This window comes from Lissotriton vulgaris, chromosome 11 (genome assembly GCF_964263255.1).
Source record: "Lissotriton vulgaris chromosome 11, aLisVul1.2, whole genome shotgun sequence".
NCBI classification, from domain to species: domain Eukaryota; kingdom Metazoa; phylum Chordata; class Amphibia; order Caudata; family Salamandridae; genus Lissotriton; species Lissotriton vulgaris.
Genome location: NC_141699.1, coordinates 747056869 through 747073776, shown reverse-complemented (window position 1 = coordinate 747073776; position 16908 = coordinate 747056869). Strand labels below are relative to the sequence as shown.

General features: G+C 43.3%; 1 protein-coding gene across 1 annotated transcript in view; it reads left to right on the top strand.

Annotated features, from left to right (window-relative positions):
* Window positions 1–16908, top strand: part of LOC147683443 (uncharacterized) — a 212721-nt gene that overhangs the window by 117102 nt on the left and 78711 nt on the right. The window contains exon 3 of the mRNA XM_086942531.1: window positions 10488–10592. Coding sequence (XP_086798657.1) covers window positions 10500–10592 — 93 coding nt within the window. The 5' untranslated portion in view covers window positions 10488–10499. The remainder of the gene's footprint in view (window positions 1–10487; window positions 10593–16908) is intronic.

The following is a 16908-nucleotide window of genomic DNA, read 5'->3' as shown; positions in this document are numbered from 1 at the left end:
ACAAACATCTCTTTACACTTCACTATAGTATTTCCATCTCATTCTTCTTTATCTCTCTTCCATGAGTTTAATCTTTCTCTAAAGTTCATCTTTCTTTATCTTGCCTCTCTAACTCTCCACCTCCCAAGAGTTCATCTTTCCACCCTCTCAGCTCCCTCTCTACCTCACTAGTCTCTACCTCACCTCCCTTCACCTCGCTTGTTTCACTCTCTTACATTTGACTTCTCCTCATATTTGCCTTTCTCTCTCTTAGTCTGTCTCCTTTCTGTCTTTCCCACTGTCTAATATTTCATTTACCTCACTATTTGCTTCCTTTACCACCTATCCACATTCTTCTCTACCTTTCTACATTCATTTGCTCTGCCTTAACTCTCATACTTCTTACTCATTTTTCACTATCTCTTTTTTTCTACCTCTCTCCTCTTCCATTATCTGCAGTCTGTCTCATCCGCATCTCTCTCTGCATTTCCTTGTCTATTTCAACTCACATTCCATACCATGCCTTTCTATCTCTACCGCTCCTGCTATATCTCACTACTTCACCTTTCGCTCTCTCCCCCTCTATGTCTCTCCGTTGTAACCTCTTCTCTTTTTCTCTTCCACACCATGTCTCTCAACTGCATTTCTTTTCTCTTTACACCCCATCCCTCTTTCTCCTCTTTAACCCACCCTCTCTAGCTTCTCTTACCACTTCTTCTGTCTGCCTCGACCTTTCCCCCACTTCTAATTATTTCAAGCTCTTTCTACCTTACCCTTTTCTCTTCCTCCACACTCAGGGCCCAAGTCACAGAACTAACTTAAGACAAAATCCTAAAATTACTAACATTTTGGTATTCACAGAAGGCACTTACTCATTTTGGTATTCACAGAAGGCACTTACTCATTTTGGTATTCACAGAAGTAAGGAGTCCTAACTTTAGGACTCCTAAATGCCTTCTGTAAATACTGAAAGTCTTAAAGTTAGGATTTTTCTCAGTTTAGGAGTAGTAAAGTTAGGACTCCTACCCAGTCAAGCCTCCTTGCCATCAAAATGTGTTCAGATAAAGAGTGGTCATTGCCTCCAAATTTATTAGCCAGTCAAATAATTTTAAAATCAACTAGACTGTGTTCTCAGTATGGGACTGTTTCAGCCTAGAAACGTTCGCTCAAATTAAGAAACAAGGGCATACTTCTGGTGAGAGATTCAAAACTCAAACTTCCTGGCTAAAGCTACTCTTGCAAGTCTCCCTGGGTTCCATACCCATCCTACAAGCAAGCTCCCAGACCCCCCATTGCCTAATTGTCCAGGAAGCGTCGCTGGAGCAGTTTACTTGGGAAGAGAGAATGGCACCTATAGGCACTTGTACCAGAGAAGATGAGGATCATCTCATTTGTGTCTGAGCTGACATAACCCCCGTGCCTCAAACCACAACCAATAGAGACCGTGGTTTTATTGGGATTAGGACCATCGGCCATACTAGCCATAGTGCTTGAATCCTAAGGAGGGTGCGAGGACAGCAAAAGCACCTTAGCGGCAGAGTGAGTTTAGCTAGGCTCAATATTTGGGTCACGCGTTCTCTTTTTGGCATCAGGGCGATCTTGTACTGGCTTTAGATATAATTTAAACAAACATTCTTTCCTAGTGCATAATTCATCTATATTAGAGGTAGTCAACGATGGGATGACAATATGCTTCTTCAGTTTAGTCCCCTTGCAGTTTAATGTCCCCTTCTTGCATAGTGTCCTACCCTTCTTCTTTTTCACTAGAGGCTCCATAATAGGCAAATTCTCCACAAGGGGCCATTACACACTGTCCATACTTGATTGAGAGTTGACTGTTCCTTCATTTGGCCTCATGAGAATGTCTAGAGTATTAGAACTATTAGAAACAACCAAGTTGTCCCTCACCACCTCCAGGGAGATGGGTCTTTTGGTGAGTTACCTCTCCTTTGAAGGGACACTAGCTGCACGCACCAGGAAGGAACCAATTGTAGTTGTCATATCACCCTCTGTGGCACCAAATGCAATTTTCCTTTTCCCCTTAGTTCCAGTACAGGGGAAAAGGCAAACCTGGATGCTTACGAAAGGAGTCGCAAGCGACGGGGCGGATGGGAGCCACGGGACAAACAGAAACGCGGACAGGTGCAACAAGACCTACTTTTGACCTAGTCTTCATCCAGGGACGCTCCTCACCACGGGAGTGTAGTAGGCACTTTATAGCATGTCTGCAGCAGTGGGGCCTCCCAAGTGTCCAGCCCCTCCTCCTCAGGGTTTGTGGTGGTTGTGAGGCTGTGAGTCCTCAGGCAGAGTCCAAAAAGTACACAGAAGGTGCAAAGAATATGATTCTTCAAAGTGCAATTATGAAGACTTTGGGACATCAAAATCAAGCAATGTAGCGAGCCCTTTAATAAATGCAAAATGTATTGCTTTTCCTCATTGATTTTATTGAGAACTGTAGATTTCTTTTTCTTTATCTGTAATATTATGAGCCCCATCAGTAAGTACTTTAGATAATTAAACATTAGAGAGCAGATTAATTGATTTATGTAATCAGATATTAGTGCAGATGGAGAAAAATACATTTTGATCATGCGCAAACCAATAGAAATTAATTTGCTCACACATAAAATGTGTTACCCGTGCACATTTTGCAATCGACCTGGAAACTCCTCTGCACAAAAGGTTCAATGACCAAGGCTGTTGAAGGTGCACTTCTCTTCACTTAGACTAGTCATGATTTGACACAGATCAAATGTAGCTTCATGCACGTTGCTGTTATGAAATTGTTCTCTGGTGCCCGTGCAAGCCCTATTTATCTTATTACTGTAATATTGAACCTTACAGAATTGTAAACAAGGTATATAAAGCTATATTTTCAATTACAAACCCTTGGTTTGAAAAGCTTAGCCAATGTGGTTCCTTTAAAGAACATCACCTTTATAAAACCAAAAATCCCACTTAGGAATGCAAAAACAGGGATTGTGTTGCAGGCCACAGTCCTTTTTATTGTAGCCAGTCTCAGCTATCCTTAATTAGCTACACGGCTAATTAACTTTTATTAAAGCTTGTCACTCTGTGATACCCTGCAAACGGATAGTTTGCAATGCCACCTCATGGGACAACGGTATAACAAAGGTATCATCCAAAAATAGGTCTCAAAAAGTTGGGCGTGCGCAATTTGTTGCAACTATGTCCTGTCTTTTAGTGCACCTACCTTACTTTCTATCATTGTATGTCAGTGCTGCTCCCATTGATAAGATGGACAGGGCCTATACCTAGGTGTGTCATGTGAACCAGAATTTCTGAATCCATGGGAATTTCTCACTTCTAAGGGTCCACCTGGTAATCACTGTTAACTCCATCTCTTCATCCCACCAGATTTATCCGTACCCCTGGTATTGGTAATTTGGGGCGGGCAGACTTAACGGCAATAAATAAATAAAATTAAATAAAAGAGCACTTCTAATGAGGTGACAAATGATTAAGAAAAATTAACAATTAAGAACAACAGACCAAAAACTCTTGCAATTTTACAATACTGCATATATTTCCTTCCAGCTGTGTTGTAGTTATTCCATCCCATCATTTAAACATCCAGCACGTTACCTTAAGCATGACCTTAGATTTAATAAAAGCAAAAATGTGGTTTACTAAAAGTGATGGTATTAAGGGAAAGGTATTCAGAAGAAAATTTCCTTCAACAGTATGTTCTCTTGGAACAGAGAGTAAAGGATGACTGATAATAATAATTTAGGCCATTTGTATAATCTCTTGGGGAATTAATTAGTGCTCCCTCAACAACTGGACTAAAAATGGTGATCTTTAAAAGTTGATCCAAAAAAAATATATATTACAATAAGTTCTATATGTATGTCATAGAACAAGACAGGAGTTGGTGAGGAACGGGTTGTACCCTGGGGCAGCTCAGTTCATAGAAGCTCCTTAAATTAACACATTAATATTATTGGAGTATAAATATCAAAAATACCATGGTACATTGTGGGATCACCATGCCAGCAAAAATGGCCTACCACCCAGCTTTCTCCTTGGTCTCCTGATAAAAACGATACCTCTCCCAAGTGTTTCCATGCTCGGGGGCTGAGATAGCCCCACAAGTACTGAAACATTGATATTGAAACTAAGTTTCAGTTTGGTTTTCAATGTAATGATGATAGCACACCATGATCAACATTACATTGAAAATAAGAAACAGGCCGTGGGAGGTTGGGGAAGCTCTTCCCCACCTCCAAAGCACCCCCCGACACCAGAATAGAAAATCCGTCTGCAGTTTGAAGCAGAAGGATTTAGTGCGCCTGTGCACATGACGGAACGGTTCCGTCATGAGCACCGAAAGGGTTAACAGAGTGTGTCAAATTAAAGAGGTTTACCTATAATATTGCTGCTTGGTGCAGAAGTGGTTGATCTCTGGCCTATCACCTTTCCAAACTTCCAATGTTGTCACAATTTCTCGTGCGCTCTAAAATTGATGAAAATTTTTGAAAATTCAGGGCCTTATTTATGAGGCCTTGCAACAGTTTTGAGCTTCCGTTGCGTCACTTTTTGTGATGCATCAGCGGCAAAAAAATGCCTCCTGTTGCGCCCTATTTACAAACTGACGCATCAAAGCAGATGCGTCACTTTGTAAACCCCTGTGCTACATTATACCTGCGTCGGGTATAATGTATGCAGGGTGGGCAGTCCCACTTATGTAAGCCTCATAGAAGTGAAGCAGTGAAATCTACCAGGTTCCACTGCGCCACTTCTAGGGTGCAAATGCGTCAATATCTTATCCCTACCTCACAGCAGGCGTAAGACTGACGCAATCCCTTCTGAAAGGACACATTGCTGGAGTTGCGCCACTTTTGTGACAAACTCCAGCAATGCGTCACTTTTACGCCATATATATACGTCAGAAATACTGTCATATCTGTAACTCCTTGCGACATGAAGCATCATACAGTAAATATGATGCATAAATCACGTCGCAGGGAGGGCGCACTGAGAAGTGACGCATCACTGCTTTCACGCAGTGATGCGTCACTTCTCATAAATGAGGCCCTCAATTTTTGAAGATTAAATTGTTTGGGGCAATTATGTTGCATACATTAAGAGGAAAATCTACTCTTGCTACCGACTGAAGACTACCTGGTCCATTCAGGAAATATTCTCTGCAAGTCATGTTATACACAAACCAGTCTTCCACATGCAATATTCACGTAAAAATGTCACATTATTATAAACGAAAATTTCACACATAACACATAGCTTGAGATTCTAGAGTTATGTTAGGTTATGAATGCATAGTAAATTCAGATTTTTTGTTTTCCTAACTACAAACTTAGTATTTATTTAATGGTTATAGTTTCTGTTTTGCAGTGATTTTTTTGCTTTTCTTTCCACTGACTCCTACTTAAATCCAGATCATGTTTTCCCTTGGGATTATTCATACTGTTATGTAATATCAAGTAATATTTTGAGGTAGCCTAGTCAGTTATATATTCACTTCTCTCATGTGTGTGTCACCTGTAGTTCATGGATTTAAATCCCTGGTAAGTTGTCTGAGCTTTTCATTCTCATGAGCACAATACATTTAAAGCCATTAGGTTGTATAACAGTGAAATTTGTTTTTGCAGTGCTACAAATTGGCAAAGATGATGGCATTAAGTGCTGTGGTAAATTTGTAAAAAAAAATAAGTGCTGGGGCTCTCTTCAGGAGGCCGCTTCCGTCAGCCATATTCTCTTGTTAGCGCCATCAGAATCCATGATTTCCTACAAGGGGGCGAGAATGTGGTGTAATGGCCAGAGCTGCCAAGCTCAGAGCTTGGAATCTAAGTTTGAGTCTTCGCGTTGGCTCAATATCTTATGACTCACTTAATCTCCCTGTGCCTATCAAAAATGAATGTGTCCTTAACTGGTGCTTTAGCGCCGGTGATAATGACTGAGTGCCAGTGCTGAGCACCGGAAACCACTGGCTCAAATTAAGCACTGATTCAATGCTGTCCAAGTCCTGAAAACTGCTGTCTTCCCATCATGTGGAATAATTATTTAACCATGTATGCTTCCCTCATGTTTTCTTCTTTGGGGTTCTTCTTTTGCTGCCCACACACAACCTTTTCCAGTTTAACAATTAGGTGTATCAGCAGATCCTCTTTCCAATAAGATATCTGACAAGAAGAACACAAAAAAGCCAAAGAATTACCATATTCCAGTTTAACAGGCACAACAATCCTGAAGGCACATAGTATGAAACATATCCCTTCCATCTTATTTACAGGAGGCATATGTTACTCCTTTCAGTCTTTGTGCACAGGCTTCATAGCTCTAGGTAGAGGTACTGAAGCTGAAGTGGAAATTCCCACGCCTGTTCCCAATAAAATCCAGTTCATCCACTGGCTAAAACTATAGCCTTAATCTCAGTAATGTAAACCTGCAATATTTACTCACACTCCTAATGAGATTACTCATGCTTATATCTGACAACCAGAGAAATATACCCCCCAATTGCTCAAGATATTCCAAATTAACACTTTGATGATACCCCTGCTTTACTCTGCACAAGGCGGGGCCATATCTACCATTAGCTATGTACACAACTGTTAATCATGTTTTAAAAAAAAAATAAAAACAGAGTTCTGAGGCAGATTGGAATCTTGTTGCCATGATGTGTCTCTCTGGGGCCATGGAAAACTCTGGAGTCTTAGCACTGCAGAATCTTCAGGGGACTCTGATGCAGCCATTGTTGCGTCATGGTTTACTGTTCCGGAATGTGGCTTCTGTTGTCATGTCTTACCTTGGAGACCGGACGGTAGTTGCTGAGAAGGTGTATCTTTCTTCTTATATTCGGTGTTTTACTGTCATTGCCATTTACCTATTGTTGGAGACTTCTTTTCATCACCCCAAATCCGCCACAATAGTGGATAGGGGTCTGTGAAGGTCACCTCTGCTTCCCAGCAGCTAATACTGTCCTCCATCAAATGGAGGAAAATAAGGTAAGAAACTTCCAAAACGTTAAACAGAACATTTAACAGTTATTTTGCTTCCTTATGACTGCAAACTCTGTTTCTAAGGTAGTTTTAAACTACATTTAAAACACAAAATAAAGGAAAAGCAACATTTCAAAATACTTTACACTTGGCCCAAAGATGTAAACCTACAAATTATTGTTTCCTTGTGTAGTCATTATGCCAAGATGAAAATGTATGTATTACCACAATGTATTTAAAACATACTGAAAGAAAAATGTGCAACGTTACATGAAAGATGGTTTGGAACAGTCCTGTCTCCAAATGTAATGTCTCACTGTAGGATTTAGTTGATCATGAAGAAAAGTAATATTGGGCTTAAAAGTGATGTATAAGGTCAAGTTTCCAATTTAGTCCTGTATATTTGACTTGATGTCTTGGAGGTTTTTGACACAGAATAGTTGCCCTTTAATGGTCTCCAGTTTGTGGTAGTTTGAATATGCAATGTGCATTAAGCAAATACCCTCTAACATTTAACATTTACCACCCTGTGCCATGGGAAAAAAGTTGACCCTTTGATATATGCATCAGCATCTGGAGGGTGCTGTATCTTTTTATTACTTAGTTGAACTGGCTAAAGTTATCTTTACTGTGACACAGTGCATCAAATTAAAGACGTTTACCAATGATATTGCAGCTTGTTACAGGAGTGGCTGGCTTTTGGCATTTCATCGTTCCAAACTTTTAGTTATGTCTACATTTCTCTAGTGCTCTAAAATTGTTGAAAAATTTTGAAAGATACCTTTTAGAAAAGGGCAGATAGAGACTTGCACCTAATCTGGAACAGCTCATTAAGCTAGGGATGGAGCCACTGCTTATAAGCTGCTTTGTGTTTCACAGGGCAGGTAACTGCCCTAGCCATCAGAGAGATGTTTGGGGGGTCCATGGCATTCCATTGCCCTTCCAGAGGGCCCTTCTAGAGGGCTGCCCAGGACCCTCAGCTCCAAAGGGTGCAATGGTGAGGTGATCCAGTTAGTCAGAAACTCTGTTGTAAATATTGTGCATAAAAAACAGGTTCTTTTTTAACTTGACAGCTCAGCATGTCCTTCTCCTGACGTTTAGTATGCAAGCCGGCTTTCCCAACCATAATCCATGTGCTCTCAGGCAGTTGGTGGCAACTAAATATTTCATGTCCCTGTTTTTAGTTTACGTCACCATACCTCTCTCTTTACATCTCAGTGTACCTTCCCCCTTGATCGGAGTATTCACACCTCACCCATTTCTTCTACTCCTCTTACTCAGTACACTTCTCTCTACCCCTTCTCTCTAATACTAACCAGTCACAGCTGGCTTAATTAACTACACGGCTACTTAACTTGTATAAAGGTTGTCACAGTGTGGCTCACTGGTTAGAGGCGGCAGACCCGAGAGCAGAGGACGGCCCGGGACCAGGGTTCGATTCCCGGCGCGGCAGGTTTCTGGACCAGGGTCAGCGGACTCGTTAATTCTCTCGCCTCGGTGCCTACTCTGATCAGCGATCACACTCGGCAACTCTGGGCATTAGCTTGCCTCATCTTCACTAACGGCCCCACCAGACCGCCGGGGATGCCTGGTCTCACCCTGGAGATACCCATTAAGGGACCATCTCTCAGGGAAGCCAGGAAGGGTTTCACAGCGGTCGAAGCGCCTTGGGACCCTACGGGTAAGTAGTGCGCTATATAAATGCCTATACATTTACGTTTACATTTACTCTGTGATGCCCTGCAAATGGATAGTTTGCAATGCCACCTGTTGGGACAAAGGTATAACAGAGGTATAATCAAAAAATGAAACAGGTCTCAAAAAGTTGGTGCACGCAATTTGTGGCAACTGCAACCTGTCTCCTAGTACATCTGGCCTTACTTCCTATCATTGTATGTCAGTGTTGCTTCCTTTGATAAGATGGGTGAAGGGACAGGGCCTATACCCAGGTGTCTCATGTGAACCAGAATTACGGAATTCATGGGCATTTCTCACTTCTAAGGGTGGCCCTCAGGGTACACTTTGTAATCACTGTTAACTCAATCCCTCCATCCCTCCAGATTCATCTGTACCCATGGTATTGGTAATTTGGGGTTGGCAGACTTAACAGCAATACATAAATAAATACAATGAAATAAGAGGGCACTCCTAATGAGTTGGCAAATGATTAAGAGAAATTAACAATTAAGAACAACAGACCATAGAACTCTTGCAATTTTACAATACTGCATATATTTTCTTCCAGCTGTGTTGTAGATATATCATTCCACCATTTAAACACCCAGCGCGTTACCTTAAGCATGACCTTAGATTTCATTAAAAGCAAAAAGTTGGTTTACTAAAAGTGATGATATTAAGGGAAAGGTATTCAGGAGAAAGTTTCCTGCAACAGTATGTTCTCTTGGAACAGATCGTAATGGAGGACTGGTAATAATAATTTAGGGAGGGCATTTGCATAATCTAAAGAGGTATACATTAAGGCTCCCTCAACAACTGGACTAAGAAGTGTACTTTTTTAAATTTGATTGAAAAAAGGAAACTAATACAATAAGTTCTATCTGTAAGTCATAGAAGACAGGAGTTGGCGAGGAATGGGTTGCACCCTGAGGCAATGCGGTTCATGGAAGCGCCTTAAATTAACACAATAATGTTATTTGTGTATTAATACCAAAAATACCATGGTACATTATATAAATCACAGTTTTATTCATGATGGTAAGTATGTTCCAGTGCATATGAAAACATCTGTCAATAATTACAAATGCGATTTAAGATGAAAAAAAGGACTTTACTGTTTAATGAGTGTGCTTTCAATGCCCTTGGCTGTTAGGCAAAGTTATGTGAAAATTGTGCTTCAGTGAAGAGCTCCATACCACAACAGCCCCCTCAATACCTTTAGCAGAGGCCTTGCTCACTCACTTTCTATAATTTAGGGAAAACATTGTATTACAACTTTCAAAGATCATTTCAGTTATTATGGTTCTTCAGCAATGTCAATTACTGCGGTCATCAGGGTGAAGTTCAAGTGACATCACTTCCTGGAAAGATTCAGGTTCAGAGGTCACCTGATGTCAATTCCAATGATGTAATTATTGACAAAGGGTGTGTGGTGTCACTTCCTCAACTCAGGACATTTTGATGAAGCAATGTTCATGCCGCTCTTAGGCCCACCACGAGCCGTCCTCATTACCAGGGTTGTAGCCCACATTGGTAATCACCAAAATCAATGTGAGTAGCAGCCCGATGATGTAGCATGCCACCCTTCAAGTGACTGAGGGCTTGTTCTTAGAACACATAGCAGGGATAGAAGAAGAGAGACACTGCATTTCTGCCTGGGTTCCTTTTTGAGCTTGTGATGATGATGATGATGACACAATCAATGTTGTAACTGAAGAAACCTAATCTGAGTAAGACAATCATTTAATTTGTCATCATCTGCCTTGATTGTGAAAATATTTCTATCACGTTCCACAATGTAATAAGAAGTGTCTTAAAATCATCAGTGTATTACTATCTACTTCACAGGTCTCTCGGAGTATGGAGAGTTGCTCCAGCAGTACATTGATTTACAATGCGCTCAGCATTGGTGGAGCATTCAGATCATTCACCATGAACGCCAGAGCTAGAATGGTAAAGTGTGTTTGAATGTTTTTTTTAAATATAATATCATTCAACAAATTGATTGTGGCAATTGAAAATACAATAGCTTGAATCAAGACACATGAGGTATCTGGGATGCCTCATATTTATGTGAATTCATATCATTATGGAATAATTCTAGTGTGACATCTTCTATGTCTCTTAACATTAGGGTTCCGCTTTGACAGACAAATTAAGTCATTGTTAACTCATGGAATGATGAACTCAAATTGAAGGCCCAGACATAGAACAATGTAGCGAAGTAAAATTATACTGCATTGTGCTTTTGAGTAGTCATGGGCTGAAATATCTACCCCTAGCTTACTATAAAACATTCACATCTTTCAACATTAAGTAGAAAAATGCTATCATATTGTTCATAGTGCAAGCAAAAAGGGCAGGATTCTTTCATTTGTCTTTCTTGAGGGATTCATATTTATTCTTAGAAAATTGTTCTTTCTGCAAAAAAAGATTCAGGGCCTCATTTACAATATTTTGATGTAGGTCAGTTCCACAAGCCTTCCTGATGGTCCCCTAAGTTAAAAGAAAAGGGCAGCAATGAGCTGTTTCTATCAGACATAGGGCATTCCTGCCCCCTCCCGGTTGGCACACAACTGACTGCTATGTACCAACGCAGGCACCTTTGCGCCACAGTGCAAAGGTGTCTGCATTTTAGCAGTGATTGTTTTTGTGAAGGAAGGGAGACCTTCCTGCTGAAAAAACAATCAATGGAGGCAAATTTCTCTTTCTATGAGTGCTGGGAACTAGGAGAAATAATGTTATTTCCCCCTGTAGCGCCTCCTGTATGCCACCTCTGGAGAGGAATAGGCTTTTGTCCATTGCCAGGTTTAAGAAATCTCGTACCTCTGGGAATGTGTCAAATGCCATGGGTGTTACATGGATGTACCCACACTAACGTCCATGGCACGCTCCCTATCGCAGGGTAAGGCAACACAGTGACTTGCGCTGCGTTGCCCCAGTCCATTTCCAAAAGGCCATCAAAAGCCATGCAGAGTGGCTTTACGTCACCTTGTAGATATGGCCCTTCAGTGTGCGCAGCCAGAACGTCACTAAAAGTGCTGTCCCGGCAGCGCAGGGGCCTTGTAAATGAGGCCCCCGTTTTTTTGCATTGAAGGAATATGACTTACGACTGTGGAGGTGTGGCCAATGTGCAGAATCTTTTATAGTAGACGGAGCACAAGGGAGAGTTTAAGAGGGAGGTAAATGCAATTGATTAGGCAATTTTTTTAATGCAATGAAATAGAGAAATATTCACTTTTTGGGAATTTCTCTGCTGTGTTGTGTGACATTTGCAGGAAAATGTGCCAAACACCAGCCTCAGCTGGTAGTGGGAATACCTGCCGGGCAGTGACATGGGGAGGGGGAGAGGCAGGGTGGAGGGTAGTAATATATGGATTTCGTAGGTTTACAGTTAAGTAAACATATATATAAATAAACAGAATTTCATTACGCGCATTGCATCGCATTTGAGGATGCAGTGCATGCAACTAAATTCATTTCATTTATTTATATGTTTACTTACCTGTAAACCTCCGTAATCCATAGATTACTACCCCCACCCTGCTCCTCCCCCTCCCCACGTCACCACCCCGCAGGTACTCCCACTACCGACCGCGGCTGCCAAAGACAAAGCAAAAAATGCTAAATTTCATAAACCCTTCAGTATTTTGTGGTCATTCATTACAATACAAACTGTCATGAAACACCATGAGCTTTCAAAAAAAATTCTATGAATGATGACATTTGCAGAAATTTCATGGACCAAGAAGTGATTTGGTTCTGCCTGCAAAATACCACCATGGGCACATTTGACATGCTTCAGTTACATACATGGTGGAAATGCCCCCTAAGTGATACCTTTTGCTGGATTTCATCTGTGTGACTTCTGGGTGACTTTGGCAAATGGTTCTTAACCCTTTTGGTGCGTCGGACCGCCCACGGCCGTCCAACGGCACATTGGGCGTGTGCAGAGGACGGCCGGGGGACGTCCGAACCACGCCCAGTCATAAACCACATGCACCGCTGCCGAATTCACACCGCAGTCAACGGGTTAAACAGTGAAAAGAGTAATATACCAGTTTGCAAAGGGGTTTAGAAGAAGGGATGTCGTGACATAGGAAATCTTTTCCAAAGAAATAAAGAAAAACGTAGACATTTTTCCCACATTGGGTGAGGGAAACAGGCATATGGTAGGAAAGTTGCAAAATCATACATCACTCTTGTGTATAAATCAATGTTTTGTGAAATAGGCTGTCAGAAATCTCCACGAAACAGAGGCATACTGTGCAAATGTGGTTTAGCCTTTGACAGAAATCTAAAACTTCTTGTCTAACAAAATAGGTTTCTGAGGTGCTATAGTTGACTGCCATCATTGCACTGTCCACATTATAGCCAAACATGTAACACATCCATTCAATGCCACATGGCATAGGTAGAAAAGTACCCCTGACATAAGCCATTCTCTATTGTACTGTGGCAAAGTATGATACATGTTCCGGGCGTAACCTTCAGGCAGTACTATTTTTTGGCTCTTTTTCCAGGATTAGCGCCTGGCCAGTTACAGTACCTGATTCCCGCTATAGCGCCGGGACACCTCCGTTGATGTAGCTGTCGCGCTTTATAGGTGCTACTATTATTATTATTATTACTATCAATAGTCACACAGAGTCATCTTTTTTAGATAGAAGTTGGAATTGGTTCTTCCCAACACCGGAGAATATTTTTATACAGCACTGGTCCCATTTTGATGTATGCACAACTGGCCCATAATTAGAATGAGGAAGGGGGAGTCAAGGGCATAGAGGGGGTTTCCATTGCCCCCAGTTAACCCCTAAACATATATTCCTTGTCCATGTACTATTAACCTCATGTGGATGCATGTCATACACAACTGAATGATTCATAGTCTTAGATGTTCAACAAATATTTAGAAAAGTAATATCCATGACTATATAAAAACCTGTTGGAAAACTGGATAACATAAAGCACACCTCAATCCAGATTTACCAAGGGCTTGCATTAGCCTTGTGTCACGTAAGGCAAAGCAAGGCAACGTAAGCTCTTAAGTTAGATTTACTATGGCAAGCAGTGTCACCTAGATGGCTCTGCTTTGCATTGTGGGGCAACGATGAGTGGGGCAGAGGCAGTGTCCCTAACTGCTCGGCGCTACGTAGCTGGAAGCAGATTCCTGTTGAGTTTAAAATTATTCTGTTGGCATTTTAGACTTCCATTTTAGGACACATACCTGCTTGAAGGGGGAGTGGTGGGGGCTTTTTGGGCAGTCCTCCTTACCTGAAATCCTGGCCTCGATCTTCACTCCTTCCCGCCTCGGTCCAATGCAATAGCTAGTACCGTTGCACGGAGGGCTGGGAAGGGAGAGCCAGGCACTTCCGCTGTGACCGGATAGCGGTCTAGTGGCGGGGAGTTTGCTCACATAAAGGGTGCGGGCCCGTGGCCGCGATGCGGTGAGTGGGGCAGTGGCAGTGTCCCTAACTGCACCGCGCTACATAGCCGGAAGCAGATTCCTGTTGATTTTAAAATTATTCTGTTGGCATTTTACACTTCCATTTTAGGACACATACCTGCTTGAAGGGGGAGTGGTGGGGGCTTTTTGGGCAGTCCTCCTTACCTGAAAGCCTGGGCTCGGTCTTCACTCCTTCCCGCCTCGGTCCGAGATGGTAACTAGTACCGCTGCGCCGAGGGTGGGGAAGGGAGAGCCAGGCACTTCCGCTGTGACCGGTTAGTGGTCTAGTGGTGGGGAGCTTGCTCATATAAAAACTGCATGCCCCAGCGGCCACGCAGCGGACACGCGCAGCGGGCATGCCGCTGGCGCACCAAAGGTAAGCCCGTCTGTGCCCGTTTGCGACCGGTTGGGGCCTGAGGCCAGAACCCCTGGTGGTTTGGGGGTAAGGATACAGTATAGCGCCCAAGATCTGCGAGCTCCCTGTCCGGCAATGACAGACCTGGGGTGGAAGTAGTTGCTGGGACTGCAGGTACTGCACTTTCAGAGCTAAGGTTGAGAGGGAGGCTAAGGTGGCAAGCTCACATGTGAACTGCTGCCTATTGAACTGCAGTTCACTTAGGAAGCATAGATTGGAGGTATTTGATCAGCTCTCAGAGGGGCAGACTAATGTAATGTTCCTCTCGGAGACGTGGCTGTGGGAGGATTCCGCACCAGAGACCCTAGAGGCACTTCCTAGTGGGTATGGGATCACTAGGATTGATAGGGGCTCCTGTAAAGGAGGTGGGGTGGAGATTATATTCAAACACACCATCCAATGTGTCCTAGAGCCGGTCACAATCGCTGAGAGTGAGGCAGGTTTCTCCACATTTTAGGTAGTTCCAAACTATATCGTGAAAGGGCTCCTGATTTATTGACCGCCTCGACCCTCCACTAGTTTTTCCTCTAGCCTGCTAGAATGTCTTGTGCAGCCAGCACTGCGTTATGAAAAACGTTTGGTGCTTGGCGATTTGAACTTGCATTTTGATGACACAAAGAATGTAGGGGCCGGGCAGCTGTGTCAAGAATTTGCGACCCTGCAATTGATGTTAAAATCTACTTCACCAACACACCAACTGGGGCATCTGCTTGACCCCATTTTTGCTAATTGAGAAGACATAGTTGTGAACTCCCCTCTGCCTGTACCATGGTCAGACCATTTTCTGGTCCCGTTTGGGCTGAGGCTGCGGGGGCTAAAGGCACAGGTGATATCCAAGGGGGAGACAGCACTCCAGAAGTGGGCGGCTTTCTCTCAGGAGAAGTTTAACAACGCTCTTGCTCAGGGTGGGTTGCCAGGGGGCACAGATGTCTAAAGTGCATGCGGAAATCTGGATAGCCGCATTACGGAGGCACTGGATAGCACTACTCCCTGAACGCATCAAAGACCAGGAAGAGTACAAAAATCGGCTCCCTGGTATAACAACGCCCTGAGAACCGCTAAAGCAGGCTGTAAATGTCTAGAAAGGCGGTGGAGGAAAGACTTCTCGGATCAGGGGAGGAGGGAATATAAAGTCGCTCTGAAGGGTTACCATGGGCTTATTAGAAAGGCGAAGGCAGAGTACTACCAGGAAAGAAATAGGGCGGCGGAGAACTCGGCAAGGGAGTTGTTTAGGGTCTATAAAGAAATCTAATCCCTAGCAACTACAGGCAGTGCCAGCAACTGGTTCGGAGAAATAGTGTAATCGTGTGGCGGATTTCTTTACGGATAAGGTGGAGACAATTTACTCCACCTTTCCGAACTCGGCGCATGTCGATCACGAGATCCCGGGGGAAGTAGGACACATTCCAGAGGGAGAATGCATTGTCAGATTTACCGTACCACCTACAGAACTGTTAACGAAAATCTGTAGGAATGTCAAGTCGGGTTCATCAAGGGACCCTGCCTCCCATAAAGTACTTGGAAGGAGCATTGGAACCCTTGAGCCATGCATTAGGCACCTATTGGAATTATCCTTCAGGACAGGGACCGTGCCAACGAGATGGAAGGAAGCAGTAGTCCTTCCGCTATCCAAGGAAACGCATATTAGCCCAGATCGACTTGATAATCTTTGCCCAATCTCTTTACTTCCCTACTTGGCAAAGGTTGCAGAGAAGGTAGTAAATACACAACTTATTGGGCATATTGGGAAACACAATCTTTTGCATCCCACGCAGTCTGGGTTTCGGGCACACCACTCGACGGAATCAGCCCTGTTACTCGCCACGGAAACCATCAGGAAATATGTGAATGAGGGACAGACGGCGGCCCTAATCCTGAATTAAGTGCCGCCTTCGACACTGTGGCTCACCATACCCTGCTGCAGAGTCTGAGGAAAGGAGGAGTGGCAGGGAGGGAATTGAATTGGATGAAATCCTTCTTGTCCGAGCTTTCAGGTGAGGCAGGGCTCTCACTACTCCAGGGTCATCAAGTTGAAACAGAGAGAACCGCAAGGATCAACCCTGAGCCCGACCCAGTTTAATCCCTATGTTACACCATTAGTGGAGATTGCAGATGGTGTTGGGATCAGGGTTGTGTCCTATGCCGATGACACGCAGCTGGTGGTCTCCCTGACAAAAGCACAGGAGACAGCAGCCACCAAATTTGTGGCTTGCATGCAAGATCTTGCATCATGGATGGCGAATAACTGCCTGAAATTAAATGGCAGTAAGACCGAGGTGCTTGTGGTGGGAAGAGCCTCGTCGGTGTGGTCATCGGCATGGTGGCCCCAGTCTCTGGGATCCACCCGATGCCATGCAAGCAGGCAAAGAACTTAGGGGTCTGGCTGGATAAGAAGCTATCTTTCGAGT